Genomic DNA, 11858 nt, shown 5'->3' with positions numbered 1-11858 from the left:
CGCGCCACGACGCGCTCTCCCGCCTCGCACCCCTCGCATGCCTGCCCTGGCCACGCGGGCAAGAAGCACCGCCGCCGGCGGCGGCAGCGCCGTCGGCGGCGGCCCGCGCCGCGGTGCTGCTGGTGATTGGGCGCGTCCTCTCCGCCGGCAGCGGCGGCGGCGGTCGCGGTAGTGGCGGCGGTAGCGGAGGCGGCGGTAGCGGCAGCCGCGGTGACGGCGGCGACGGCGGCTGCGGTGGGGGCGGGGGCGGCGGCGGCGGCGGCGGCGGCCGTGGCGGCGGCGGCGGCGGTGACGGCGGTGCTCGCGCGATGGCTTCGCTGCGAGGGTCGCTCGAGGCGCTGGCGGAGGGCGGGGTTGCTGCGGGCGTGAGCGAGGTGGAACGTGCGGCCGCCGCGCGCGCCTTGGCTTGTCCGCCGCGCGCAGCAAAGGCGGATGCGCATTAGAGGGTGGGGACAGACCCGTGCGCTCTGACCAGCTCTCGAGAGGAGACGCATGGCACCTTGCTGCATTCCACTCCTCGTGGCCCTCGCTCCCAACACACGGCGCGAGACCGTGTCCGCACCCTGACTGCGCCCCTGGCGGCGATCGGTTGACACAGGCGGCCACGACGACGTGTGACGGGGATCGCGCCGCTCTCGCGAGCCGCGGCGCTCCCGCTCTACAGGCGAGCGGTGTGGCACGTCGGGCTGCCGCAGGGAGGGCGGCGGCGGTGCCGGTTTTGGCGGTGCCGGTGGCGGTGCAGATTGTGGGCCAGCCGCCAGCGGGCATGCCCCACGGCTTCGCCACGGCTTGCCACGCCGCGGTGCCTGTCGACCGCTTCTCCACCCCCGAGCATGCCAATGAGCAATCGCCCGGTTATACGTTTGGGCTTTGCCCGTACTGAGTCTGGTGTCTGGGGAGAGAGCCTGTAGTGCTCGTCCAGCCTACGCTTCTACCCACGACTACGTAACACTCGTAAAGTAATGTGTTCGACAGACGACACTCCGCGCGCACGGCGAGAGAGAGACGAGAGAGGATCACAAGAGCGAACGCGGGCAACGCGTATACGAAGCCGTAATTGGTAATCGACTACTCTGATTGAGCATTGTGAGTGATGAGAGAGAGCCGCAAAAAGCGCAAGTTTTGCCGTATAAGGGACTTACCCGTCAGAGCCCTAGAGCAAACCGCCAACTGTTGTTTAGCCTAAATAAGTACACCGTGCGGTAGAGAGGTCGGCGCGCAACCCGCAATCGGGCTGCAAACTCCCGCGGTGCCCAGCGAAGCCCCGGCCGGCCTGCTCAGCGCTGCATCTCGATGGAGGGCGGGGCAGCTAGGGGCATCCGCGTCGGCGACTTTCTCCCAAGTCGGCAGCTTCACATTCTTGATCAGCGTTCCATCTCCGCGCTGCCCATTGGAGCCCCCTGGGCCTGGCCCTGGGCTTCATACTTCGCATACGTAGTCCCGCAACCGTCCGAAAAAGTGCCATCGGGGTTCGGGCACATGCACATCGGGCCACAATAAAGAGCGAACGGTTCCGAGCAGAACAAACCCCCGCCGAGTGGGTAGGCGCACGCGACGCCAGTCGGACAACCGTCGCAGCTGTGTGTCATGAACATGCAGGGGCCCACCTGGTTGATGTTGAGCGTCTGCCCGCCTTTGGTCCCGTCCTTCTTCTTCTCCGTCCATGTACCGGCGTAATCCTGTGCGCCCTTCAGCTTCGCCACGTCCGCCATGGCAAACCGAAAGGCGGCGGTGGTTCTGCGGCCGAGCCGGCGGGCACTCCGCCGCCTTTCGCGCGATTTGTTTTTCAAAAGTGAGGACTTTTCTTTTTCTAAAATTCTTTTTCGAGTATTTTTACTGGCTGGCTCGATGCCGTTGCACTCTTCCTTCTGTAATCTGCTCGCTCGGTCCTCGAAGCACATCTCTCAGGACATCAATCCCCCCCACACACCCACACACCCACACACCCCACCCCCCCCACCCGTGGCCACCCCCTATCCCCTTCCTTTTTTTTTAGAACCACGCCTCGCAATCAGAACAGGAACAGCACGAGGAACAAGAGCAACAAGAGCAGCAAGCGTGAACATGGAGGCAAGCAGGTGGTGGGTGGCACCTGGCCAAAGCCGGCGACCTCAAAGTTGTCGTTGCTTGTGCGGAGCGTGAAGGGGACCGGATCGGCAGCAGCGCGGGCGGCAGCGGCCGGAGAGGCCGGAGAGCCGTCCGACGGAGGCCGGTCGTGCATCGGCGCGTCGGCCGTAGCCCGTAGGGGCCGTGGGGGGCGGCATCCATCGCTGCGGGTCGCTGCGGGGTGCGGGCCGACGATTGTGGACTGATCGATCGTCGGCGGGCGGTGTTCAGGTGGGACGTTCTTCGGCGCGGACACGAGAGAGTGAGAAGGGAGACCGCCTTTCTTCTTTGTTTCTCAGCTGTGTTAGTGCCAGTGCGCGCCAGTCCCGTGCCCAGTGTTGTGCGAGGGAGTTTTGTTGTAAAATTCTCAGCTTGTACTACTCTTTCTATTTTCTTTTGAGCTAGACTTCGTTGTTAATAGGAACAAGCGAAGGCACACACGACATGACGCCAAACACACGATTGCACGCACCGCACCGCACCTCGCACCCGCGCCCGCCGCCCCCCCGACCACCGCCCCGCCCAGGCGGGAAAGAGATGAGGAGATGGGACAGCGAAGGAGGAGCCCAAACACGTATGGGAGGTTTCGTTGATGCGTCACGCTGCCCGGCGTTTCTCACTTTCCGGGACAGCCCCGCCCTTGTGAGGCAGGAAAGTGACGACTACCCCGTACGCCCTGTTGCATCATACCCCATCGCCGACCGCCCATTCCCCCCTCCTCGTTCCCCCCTCGGCGAGCCGATGATCGTCGAGCCTCTGCCCCGCACGCCCCCGAGCCCCCCCCCCCCCCCCACCCACCCACCCACCCACCACCACCACCACCACCCACACACACGCCGCCGCCGCCGCCGCGCGAGCGCCGCGCGGCGGCACACCCAGCTCAAAAGAAAAAGAAAAAAGGCAATGAGGAGACCAGCGGGGGAGACTCCCCGCCTATGCAACACCCCAGAGAGGGGCTGCCATCGCCGAAGCTGTGCCTAAGCATAACTCCAAAACCCGCAGCGGCCCAGGGGGCCTTGGCGCTTGGGGGCAGCCTGCCGGACCGCCGCTGCACGGGGCTAGGCACCAGAAGATGAGTGGAATTGATGAATTGGGCCGTTGTCCGCGCCTCCCCTCTATACGTCAGAGTGGGACCTACGCCGCGCCGGGAAAGGGGCGCGCCCGGTCCTCGACGGAGCCGCGCGCCCCAAACGACCCAGGCGGCGAGTAGTCGACCTCGAACCTTCGACATGTAGTTGCCCGTAGTTAGCGCCCGCCCGCCCCGCCTCCGTCGCTTCGTAAAAGAAAAAACGAAATAAAAACAAGCAAAAGAGAAAGCGAAGCCAAAAAACGATTGCGTAAACGGCGTCACAAAGCCCGCCGGTTTTGATCGACAATCGTGAGATTGACCGCCGTCGACCAGAGAATTGACGGCAGCATGCAGACGATGTGCCAGCTTGCACGGCGCTCGCGCCGCGCCGGCTGGCTCATCGAGCGCGTTCTCTGGCTCCGTCCGGGCCACGCGCGGCGCCGCGCGTGCCTCGCGCCACTCGCCTCGGCTGGCAGTACAGCGCCAAAGCCGCCTCGCAAACACCGCGCACAGCACCAGCATGCTGCCCACCAGGCAGCAGAGTGCTGCACCGGCGTGCAGCGGATGCTGCGGTGCTGCGGCGCCGCCTCCCCGCCCTGTCCACGGAGCAGGCGAGCGGCGGCACGGCCTTCCACCAGCTGCAGGAGGTGCGCACTTCCGAAAGGAAGCACCAGATGCACCTTCAGCACACGCAGCTTTGCGCAGCGCAGCGCACGGGCTACGCCACGCAAAGCCGACCCTCAGCCTGCCCAAGAGGCTGTCTGTGGAAGGCCTGGCAGCGCGTACTCGCCTCCTCCGCGGCCATGCCCTCCGCCCGGGCGAGCGAGCAACGCGAGAGGGGACACAACCATTTCTGGAATCCTGGTCCCGGTTTTTTTTTCTTTTATGCTCAGCTTTTTTCTGGTTCTAAAATTGTCTGTCGTGTGAATCGTGCGTCTGTGCTTGTGCGTCTTGGGTCCGGAGTTGTGCGTTTATGTGAATCGTGCGTGTGAGAGAGCCTTTTGTGCTGAAATTTTCTAAAATTCTCTGCTAGAGATAGGCCCAGAGACAGGGCGCCTCTGTCATGACTGACGTCGCCGCCATCGGTCAAAAGCTGCTCCGCGCCTCTGCGCAGAACGACCTCGAGCAGCTCGACAGCGCGCTGCGCGGTGCCTCGCCCGACTATGCCAATGGCATCGGCCAGACCGGGCTGCACGTCGCCTCGATCCACGGACATGTCGAGGTCGTGAAGCGGCTGCTCAAGGCGGGCGCACTGGTGAGCTCGACCAACCGGTACGGCGTGACGCCGCTGCACTACGCCGCCGACAGCGGCAGAATCGAGGTTGCGAGGCTGCTGATTGAGGCGGGCGCCAACAAGCGGACGCGGGCGAGCAACGGCAAGCTCCCGGTCGACATGATCAAGGAGGATGCGGACTGTGCGGAGGAGCTTCAGGCGCTGCTCGGGAGCGGCTCGAACAAGCTGCACCGCGCCATCAAGGGGCACAACCTCGCGCTGCTCCGCCAGCTCCTCGAGGCGGGGAATGACATGAGCGCGGGCAGCGTGCTGGTCGAGCTGGCCGCGGGCAGCCCAACACGACTCGTGCTGACCGATTTGGCCGCGGACGGCATATGCCATGGCGATCTGAGGGCGCTGCACGCTCTCCTCGCCCGCCTGGCGCGCGGCGCTGCACTCACAGCCCAGCTCGATGCGCGGCAGCCATACGTGTGGCAGGACACTCTGCTGACCTGCGCCGCTCGCAACAAGCATGCTGACGCAGTGCGGTTGCTGCTCGACCACGGCGCGAGCGTCAGGGCGACTAACGGCAGCGGCTGGTCCGCGCTGGTCATCGCGTGTAAGCTTGTCTACCTCGAGATCGTCCGGCTGTTGTGTGGTGCCGGCGCCGATGTCAACCAGGCCGTCGGTGGCGGCTTGACGCCGCTGTATACCGCGTGCGCGAGTAAGAAGAAGAAGGAGGAGGAGGAGGATGGTGGCCGCATCGATATCGTCCGGTTGCTCCTCGACGCTGACGCGGCGGTCAACCACGCCGTTGATGGCGGGTTCACTCCGCTGTTGGCCGCGTGCTTTCACGGTCACGTCGAGGTCGCTCAGCTGCTTCTTGAGGCTGGCGCGGCGATCAACCAAGCCAAGGACACCGGCGCCACGCCGCTGTACATCGCGTGCGAGAAGGGCCAGCTCGAGTGCGTCCGGCTACTCCTCGAGGCCGGCGCAGCGGTAAGCCAAGCAAACGACAACGGCGCCACGCCGCTGTACATCGCGTGCCAGGAGGGCCAGCTCGAAAGCGCCCGGCTGCTGCTCGAGGCCAGCGCGGCGGTCAACCAAGCGGAGGTTGGAGGCTTCTCGCCGCTGTTCATTGCGTGCCAGAACAACCGCCTCGAGGTCGCTCAGCTGCTTCTTGAGGCTGGCGCGGCGATCAACCAAGCCAATGACACCGGCGCCACGCCGCTGTACATCGCGTGCGAGAAGGGCCAGCTCGAGTGCGTTCGGCTACTCCTCGAGGCCGGCGCAGCGGTAAGCCAAGCAATCGACAACGGCGCCATGAATGGCGCCACTCCGCTGTTGGCCGCATGCTGGGACGGCCACGTCGAGGTCGCCCAGCTGCTTCTTGAGGCTGGCGCGGCGGTCAACCAAGCCAAGGACACCGGCGCCACGCCGCTGTTAGTCGCGTGCCAGGAGGGCCAGCTCGAGTGCGTCCGGCTACTCCTCGAGGCCAGCGCGGCGGTCAACCAAGCCAAGCAGGACGGCGTCACGCCGCTGTACATCGCGTGCCAGAACGGCCAGCTCGAGTGCGTCCGGCTACTCCTCGAGGCCACAGCTTGCGTCGACCAAGCCGTAGAGGACGGCGCCACGCCGCTGTACATCGCGTGCCAGAAGGGCTACGTCAGTATCGTTCGGCTGCTCCTCGAGACCAGCGCGGTGATCAACCAAGCCAACGCCAGAGGCGCCACGCCGCTGTTTGTGGCGTGTCAGGAGAGCCAGCTCGAGTGCGCCCGGCTGCTTCTCGGGGCTGACGCGGCGGCGAACCAAGCCACGCGGAATGGCGCCACACCGCTGTTCATCGCATGCCAGAAGGGCCACCTCGATATTGCTCGACTGCTCCTCAAGGCCAGCGCGGCGATCAACCAAGCCAGGCACCACGATGGCTGCACGCCGCTTAACATCGCGTGCGATCAGTTCGAGATCGCCCAGCTGCTCGTCAACGCGCGCGCGGCGGTCAACCAAGCGACGGCTAACGGCGTTACGCCGCTGCACTCTGCGTGCCATAAGGACCGCCCTGCCGTTGTGCGCTGCTTGCTGCAGGCGGGCGCTGACTCAACGAGGCGCAATGCGGACGGCTGTACGGCGCTGCATATCGCCAAAGAGCAGGGCCACGCCGAGTGCGCGCTCGCAATTGAGGCGGCGGCGAGGGAGGCGGAGGCGTCGAGGGCGGCAGAGAGGGCGGCGGCGGAGGCGGAGGCGGAGGCGGCGCGGAATGCTGACGAGCTGCTGGCGGAGATCGAGGAGGAGAAGCGCGCCAAGGGCAAGAAGGGCAAGAAGAAGAAGAAGAAGGGCGGAGGAGCGGGCGCGGCTGGGCCGTCGCAGGCGCCCGAGGTGCCGGGGGAGGGCACCGAGACGCCGGTGGAGGGCACCAAGGCGCCGTCGGAGGCAGCTGCAGCCGAGGCCGCAAAGAAGGCCGAGGAGGAGAGAATGATCAGGCTTCTCGAGAAGTGTCACGAGGAGCGGATCCGGTTCAACATCACTCCGGAAAGCCAGGCAGCGGCATCGGCTGAGGTAGCCGAGGCGGTACGCTTGGACGCTGAGGCGGACGAGGCGGAGGATGAAGTCGAGGCGGAGGAGGAGGCCGCGGCAGAGGCAGCGGCGGTGCAGGCGGCGGCGGAGGCAGCGCTGGAGAGGCTCAGAGCAGCGTTGGAGGAGGCCAAGGCGGCTGTTGCCGAGGGCGAGACGGCGCTCGAGCAGGCGGTCGCCGCAACCGAGGCGAGGCTTACTGCCGTGGCCGCTGCGCGGGCCAAGGCGGCCGCAGCTAGGATGGCTGCGGATGCGGCTGAGGCGTGAGGGAGGCCCTGAGCGCTCATACGTCATAGGCACAGCTGCTTGTGAGAGGAAACGACGAAACGTGCAGCAGTTTGTAAAACTCTAGAGCGTTCACGTCACGTCTCCCGCAATTAAAATCTTGTTCTTGCCTGGGCACAGTCACAATTGACAATACACTGGCGACTGCGGACTGGGTCGGCCCGTCCGCCGCCCCGTCCGACGCACCCGGTCGGAACTCCGCGCACACCCCCGACACCAAAAACGCAAAACCACAACGCCCCACAGCCTCCACAAGCCACGACCCCCGATGTGCCCGAAACGCCGATCTGCGCAATCTCACGACGCCCCCGGCTGCAACCGCACGCTCCTCGTGGTCTCACCGCCGCCCTCTCCCCCACTGCCCCCCGCGCCCGCCGCCGGTCCCCGCTGTCGAACACGCTCGGCGGCGGCGGCGGCGACGCGCTGGCCCCACAAGCGCGCCGCCTCCACAAAGGGCGGCGCGATGGCGCCTATTCACACGGCGCGGTTCTTGTATGATTCGCCTCACCACCGCCGGTGGCCCACAAAGGGGCGCGGCGATCGTACCGCTGCCGTTCGCCGCGAACGGTGGGGCGGTCACCGCCACCGCGCCTGTTCACAGCATCTCTGATTCTCAGCCAATCGTACGCAGCACCGCCGACCTGAAGCGCCTGGCGACCGCCGCTCGGGTGCGAGCGAAACGAGCAGGAGATGCAGCCGCCGCGAACACGCGCGATCGGCAGGCGCGCGACCAGCGCCGCCGGCAGCGTGAGCAGCACGACCGGCGCGCAGCGCCGGCGGTCGCCAAGACCGTGCGCCCACAACGCGGCCAGTGCGGCTGCCCGGCGCACGCGGTGTGCGGCATGTGCGTCGACCAGGGCAAGCTCGCCGCGGCCGAGCAGGCGGCCATCGACCTGGAGACGCGCTTCCACGCCTCGACGAACGTCGTCATGGACCTGGAGCGGCCCGAGGACGAGACGGCGGCGCTGCTGCAGCGCTGCGTGCACGTCTCCGACGAGACGAAGCGGCGGCTGCTGGGCGAGTGGAGCGACGAGCGCATGGCGCACGCGCTGCCGCTGCACGCATGCGCCTCGTGCGGCGTGCGCGACCCGTCGCTGACGTACACGCGGGTTGACGTGTCGGCGCTGCCGCGTACTGTGTCTGTGCGCGTAGCCGGCTTTAGAAAAGGAGTTGCGGTGTTGATCGCCGCGGGAGCCCTCTTATTTTCATTGTTTCTATCGTATCACCCGCTATCAATAGACAAGGGTATTTTGGCGTGCGGACGGCCCTTCGCATCGCCATCGCGTCTTCGCCCCCGCGCGCGCGCGCGCCACATGGACATAGCGGCTGTACACATACCCTCCCCAGACAAACATGAAAGCACCAGAGACCCCTTCGCGGCGCCGCACGCAGCCCGTTCTCCCCCGTGGCGCCGTCCCCACCCAGCCTGGCGTGGCGCATCGGGCACCACAACAGCGCCAGGCACCGGTGCCGGTCTCTGCTTGCAGCGCGTCCGGCTCTGCTCGCGGCCGCGCTCTCTAGACCAGAGCCGGCGACACAAAGCCGGCAATCGCCCCCCCCCTCCCCCCCGCCCTCCCCGGTCCCCCGGTTCTCCTCAGCACGCCACGCCCTGCGCCGCCAGCCCCTGCGTGCTCTCCGAGGCCGACCTATTACTCATCGTCGACCCGCCGTTGGATTCTCTATGCTACAGGTGGCCCCTCGTTGCCCTCCGGAGCCGCACCCCATCGCCGACAGGACCGTCTGGTGGTAGGCGCGCACCTGGCGGGGAGATGCAGTCGAGATGCAGCCGAGGTGCAGCCGAGGTGCAGCCGAGGTGCAGCCGAGGCGCAGCCGAGGTGCAGCCGAGGCGCAGCCGAGGTGCAGGCGAGGTGCAGGCGAGGTGCAGCCGAAGTGCAGCCGAGATGCAGCAGAGAGGCAGCCGAGGTGCAGCCGAGGTGCAGCCGAGGTGCAGCCGAGGTGCAGCCAAAGTGCAGTCGAGGTGCAGCCGAGATGCAGCCGAAATGCAGCCGAAGTGCAGCCAAAGTGCAGCCGAAGTGCAGCCGAGATGCAGCCGAGGTGCAGCCGAGATGCAGCCGAGATGCAGCCGAGGTGCAGCCGAGAGGCAGCCGAGGTGCAGCCGAGGTGCAGCCGAAGTGCAGCCAAAGTGCAGCCGAGATGCAGCCGAGGTGCAGTCGAGGTGCAGTCGAGATGCAGCCGAGGTGCAGCCGAGGTGCAGCCGAGATGCAGCCGAGGTGCAGCCGAGAGGCAGCCGAGGTGCAGCCGAGGTGCAGTCGAGGTGCAGCCGAGGTGCAGCCGAGGTGCAGCCGAGGTGCAGCCGAGGTGCAGTCGAGATGCAGCCGAGGTGCAGCCGAGAGGCAGCCGAGAGGCAGCCGAGGTGCAGCCGAGGTGCAGCCGAGGTGCAGCCGAGATGCAGCCGAGATGCAGCCGAGATGCAGCCGAGATGCAGCCGAGGTGCAGCCGAGATGCAGCCGAGATAGCGGGCCGTCTGGTGGGGAGTGAACTCGCCTGGAGCGACAGCTTTTGCTGCAGCTGCTGCAGCCGCGCCGCCACCGCCTCGTGCTCCATGCGCGCCTGTTCACAGCAGTGGGTGTGAAGAGACGCCGCTCACAGCCGCCACTGCCTTGTGCTCCATGGGCGCCTGTTCACAGCAGTGGGTGTGAAGAGACGCCGTTCACAGCCGCCACTGCCTCGTGCTCCATGCGCGCCTGTTCACAGCAGTGGGTGTGAAGAGACGCCGTTCACAGCCGCCACTGCCTCGTGCTCCATGGGCGCCTGTTCACAGCAGTGGGTGTGAAGAGACGCCGCTCACAGCCGCCACTGCCTCGTGCTCCATGGGCGCCTGTTCACAGCAGTGGGTGTGAAGAGACGCCGTTCACAGCCGCCACTGCCTCGTGCTCCATGCGCGCCTGTTCACAGCAGTGGGTGTGAAGAGACGCCGTTCACAGCCGCCACTGCCTCGTGCTCCATGCGCGCGTAGAGGTGCTTGTCGCGAAGCTCGCGCAGCGCGAGCTCCGAGTCGTCCTGTTCACACCGGGGCGCCGTGAAGAGGCGCCGCACCTCCGCTGTATCTCGGCTGTATCTCGGCTGTATCTCGGCTGTATCTCGGCTGTCTCCCTGCTGTCTCCCTGCTGCCTCTCTGCTGCCTCTCTGCTGCCTCCCGGCTGCCTCTCGGCTGCATCTCGCGCCTGCTGCCGCTCGTGCCTCTCCCTCTCCTCGGACAGCTCGCCCCACTGCCGCTCGGCGAGGGAGAGGGCGGCGCGTGCGTCCTCCTCCTTGGCCGCGTGCTGCTCCTTCTGCCGCTCGAGGCGCTCCTTGCAGTGGCCGATCCGCTGCGTGACGGCGCGCACCTGCGGACGCGAGATGGTGCGAGATCGAGATGGTGCGAGATCGAGATGGTGCGAGGTCGAGATGGTGCGAGGTCGAGATGGTGCGAGAGTAGGTCGAGATGGTGCGAGATCGAGATGGTGCGAGGTCGAGATGGTGCGAGGTCGAGATGGTGCGAGGTCGAGATGGTGCGAGATCGAGATGGTGCGAGATCGAGATGCAGCATAGAGATGCGGAACCTGGTGCGCCAGCTCCGCCCGCTCCGTCTCGAGGCCGAGAGTCGACCCCGCCACCGCCTTGATGCCGCGCCGCGTCTCCTTGAGCCGGTGCGCCTCCGCCTCCGCCTCCGCCTGCAGCCGCGCAAGCTCGTCCAGCTGCCCCTCCGCAGCCTCGATGGCGGCGGCGCCTAATGCACGCCGTCTCCGAGCCTGTGAGCAGCCGCCGCTCACCGCCCGCTGCCGCGTCGGGAGGACTGGGCAGCGGTGGCGGCGGTGGCGGCGGTGGCGGTGGCGGCGGTGGCGGCGGTGGCGGCGAGGGCGGCGGTGGCGGCGGTGGCGGCGAGGGCGGCGGCGGTGGCGGCGGCGAGGGCGGCGGCGGCAGTGAGGGCGGTGGCGGTGGAGCGGGGGCGGCGGCGGCACCCTTCGCGGCGTCGGAGCACTTGCCTTCGAGCGACTTGAGCGCCGCCTTCTCGAGGGCAATTAAACAATTCATAATGACTCCGAAGTGTGAATTCATTAGAGACTCGAGCGCCGCCTTCTCGAGGGCGACGGCGTCATGCAGCGCCTGCAGAGCTCGTCACTGAGTAATGAAGACTGGCTCCTTGAGACTCCGCCTGAGAGGGAAGGCGCGCGTGCAGCGCCTGCAGCTCGTCCTTGAGCGCGCGCGGGTCGGGGGCGATCTGCTTGCGCAAGCTCTCCGCCTCCTCGCGCGCGTTGAGGAGCTCGAAGGAGAGGCCCCGCGAAGCGTCGCGCGTCTCTTGCACCTTGCGGGGGAGATAGGGGGAGATATGGGGAGATATGGGGAGATATGGGCCCCGCGAAGCGTCGCGCGTCTCTTGCACCTTGCGGGGGAGATATGGGGAGATATGGGGAGATATGGGGAGATATGGGCCCCGCGAAGCGTCGCGCGTCTCTTGCACCTTGCGGGGGAGATATGGGGAGATATGGGGAGATATGGGGAGATATGGGCCCCGCGAAGCGTCGCGCGTCTCTTGCACCTGGAGGGGGGGGCAGGGAGGCGGTAAGCCGTCGTCGCCCGGCGCTGCTTGCAGCACCGTGGCGATGGCGCTAA

At 66.8% G+C, this 11858-nt stretch overlaps 3 protein-coding genes across 3 annotated transcripts in view; 2 read left to right on the top strand and 1 right to left on the bottom strand.

Moving 5' to 3' along the window:
- Positions 1-4568: 4568 nt before the first annotated feature.
- Positions 4569-7226, top strand: EMIHUDRAFT_241169 (hypothetical protein; the record flags this gene model as incomplete). The annotated part of the gene is made up of 3 exons (XM_005773853.1): positions 4569-4754; positions 6693-6901; positions 7073-7226. The coding sequence occupies 3 exons, from the start codon at positions 4569-4571 to the stop codon at positions 7224-7226; spliced, it is 549 nt and encodes a 182-aa protein (XP_005773910.1).
- A 617-nt stretch (positions 7227-7843) lies between these two features.
- Positions 7844-8386, top strand: EMIHUDRAFT_368729 (hypothetical protein; the record flags this gene model as incomplete). Its single annotated transcript, XM_005773852.1, has 1 exon — positions 7844-8386. A coding segment is annotated over one exon (543 nt), but the record flags the coding sequence as incomplete, so codon positions are not given.
- Positions 8387-8756: 370 nt separating this feature from the next.
- EMIHUDRAFT_444453 (hypothetical protein) overlaps positions 8757-11858 on the bottom strand; it is a 4618-nt gene continuing 1516 nt past the window's right edge. The window contains exons 5-13 of the mRNA XM_005773851.1: positions 11428-11550; positions 11322-11351; positions 11207-11252; positions 10808-10974; positions 10430-10591; positions 10218-10265; positions 9750-9815; positions 8965-9002; positions 8757-8890 (exon numbers count right to left, since the gene is read on the bottom strand). Of these exons, the coding sequence (XP_005773908.1) occupies positions 8839-8890; positions 8965-9002; positions 9750-9815; positions 10218-10265; positions 10430-10591; positions 10808-10974; positions 11207-11252; positions 11322-11351; positions 11428-11550 (732 nt within the window). The 3' untranslated portion in view covers positions 8757-8838. The remainder of the gene's footprint in view (positions 8891-8964; positions 9003-9749; positions 9816-10217; positions 10266-10429; positions 10592-10807; positions 10975-11206; positions 11253-11321; positions 11352-11427; positions 11551-11858) is intronic.

The sequence above is a fragment of the Emiliania huxleyi genome, assembly GCF_000372725.1.
Source record: "Emiliania huxleyi CCMP1516 unplaced genomic scaffold EMIHUscaffold_324, whole genome shotgun sequence".
In the NCBI taxonomy this organism is placed as follows: domain Eukaryota; phylum Haptophyta; order Isochrysidales; family Noelaerhabdaceae; genus Emiliania; species Emiliania huxleyi.
This window is presented reverse-complemented; position numbering and strand designations above follow the sequence as displayed.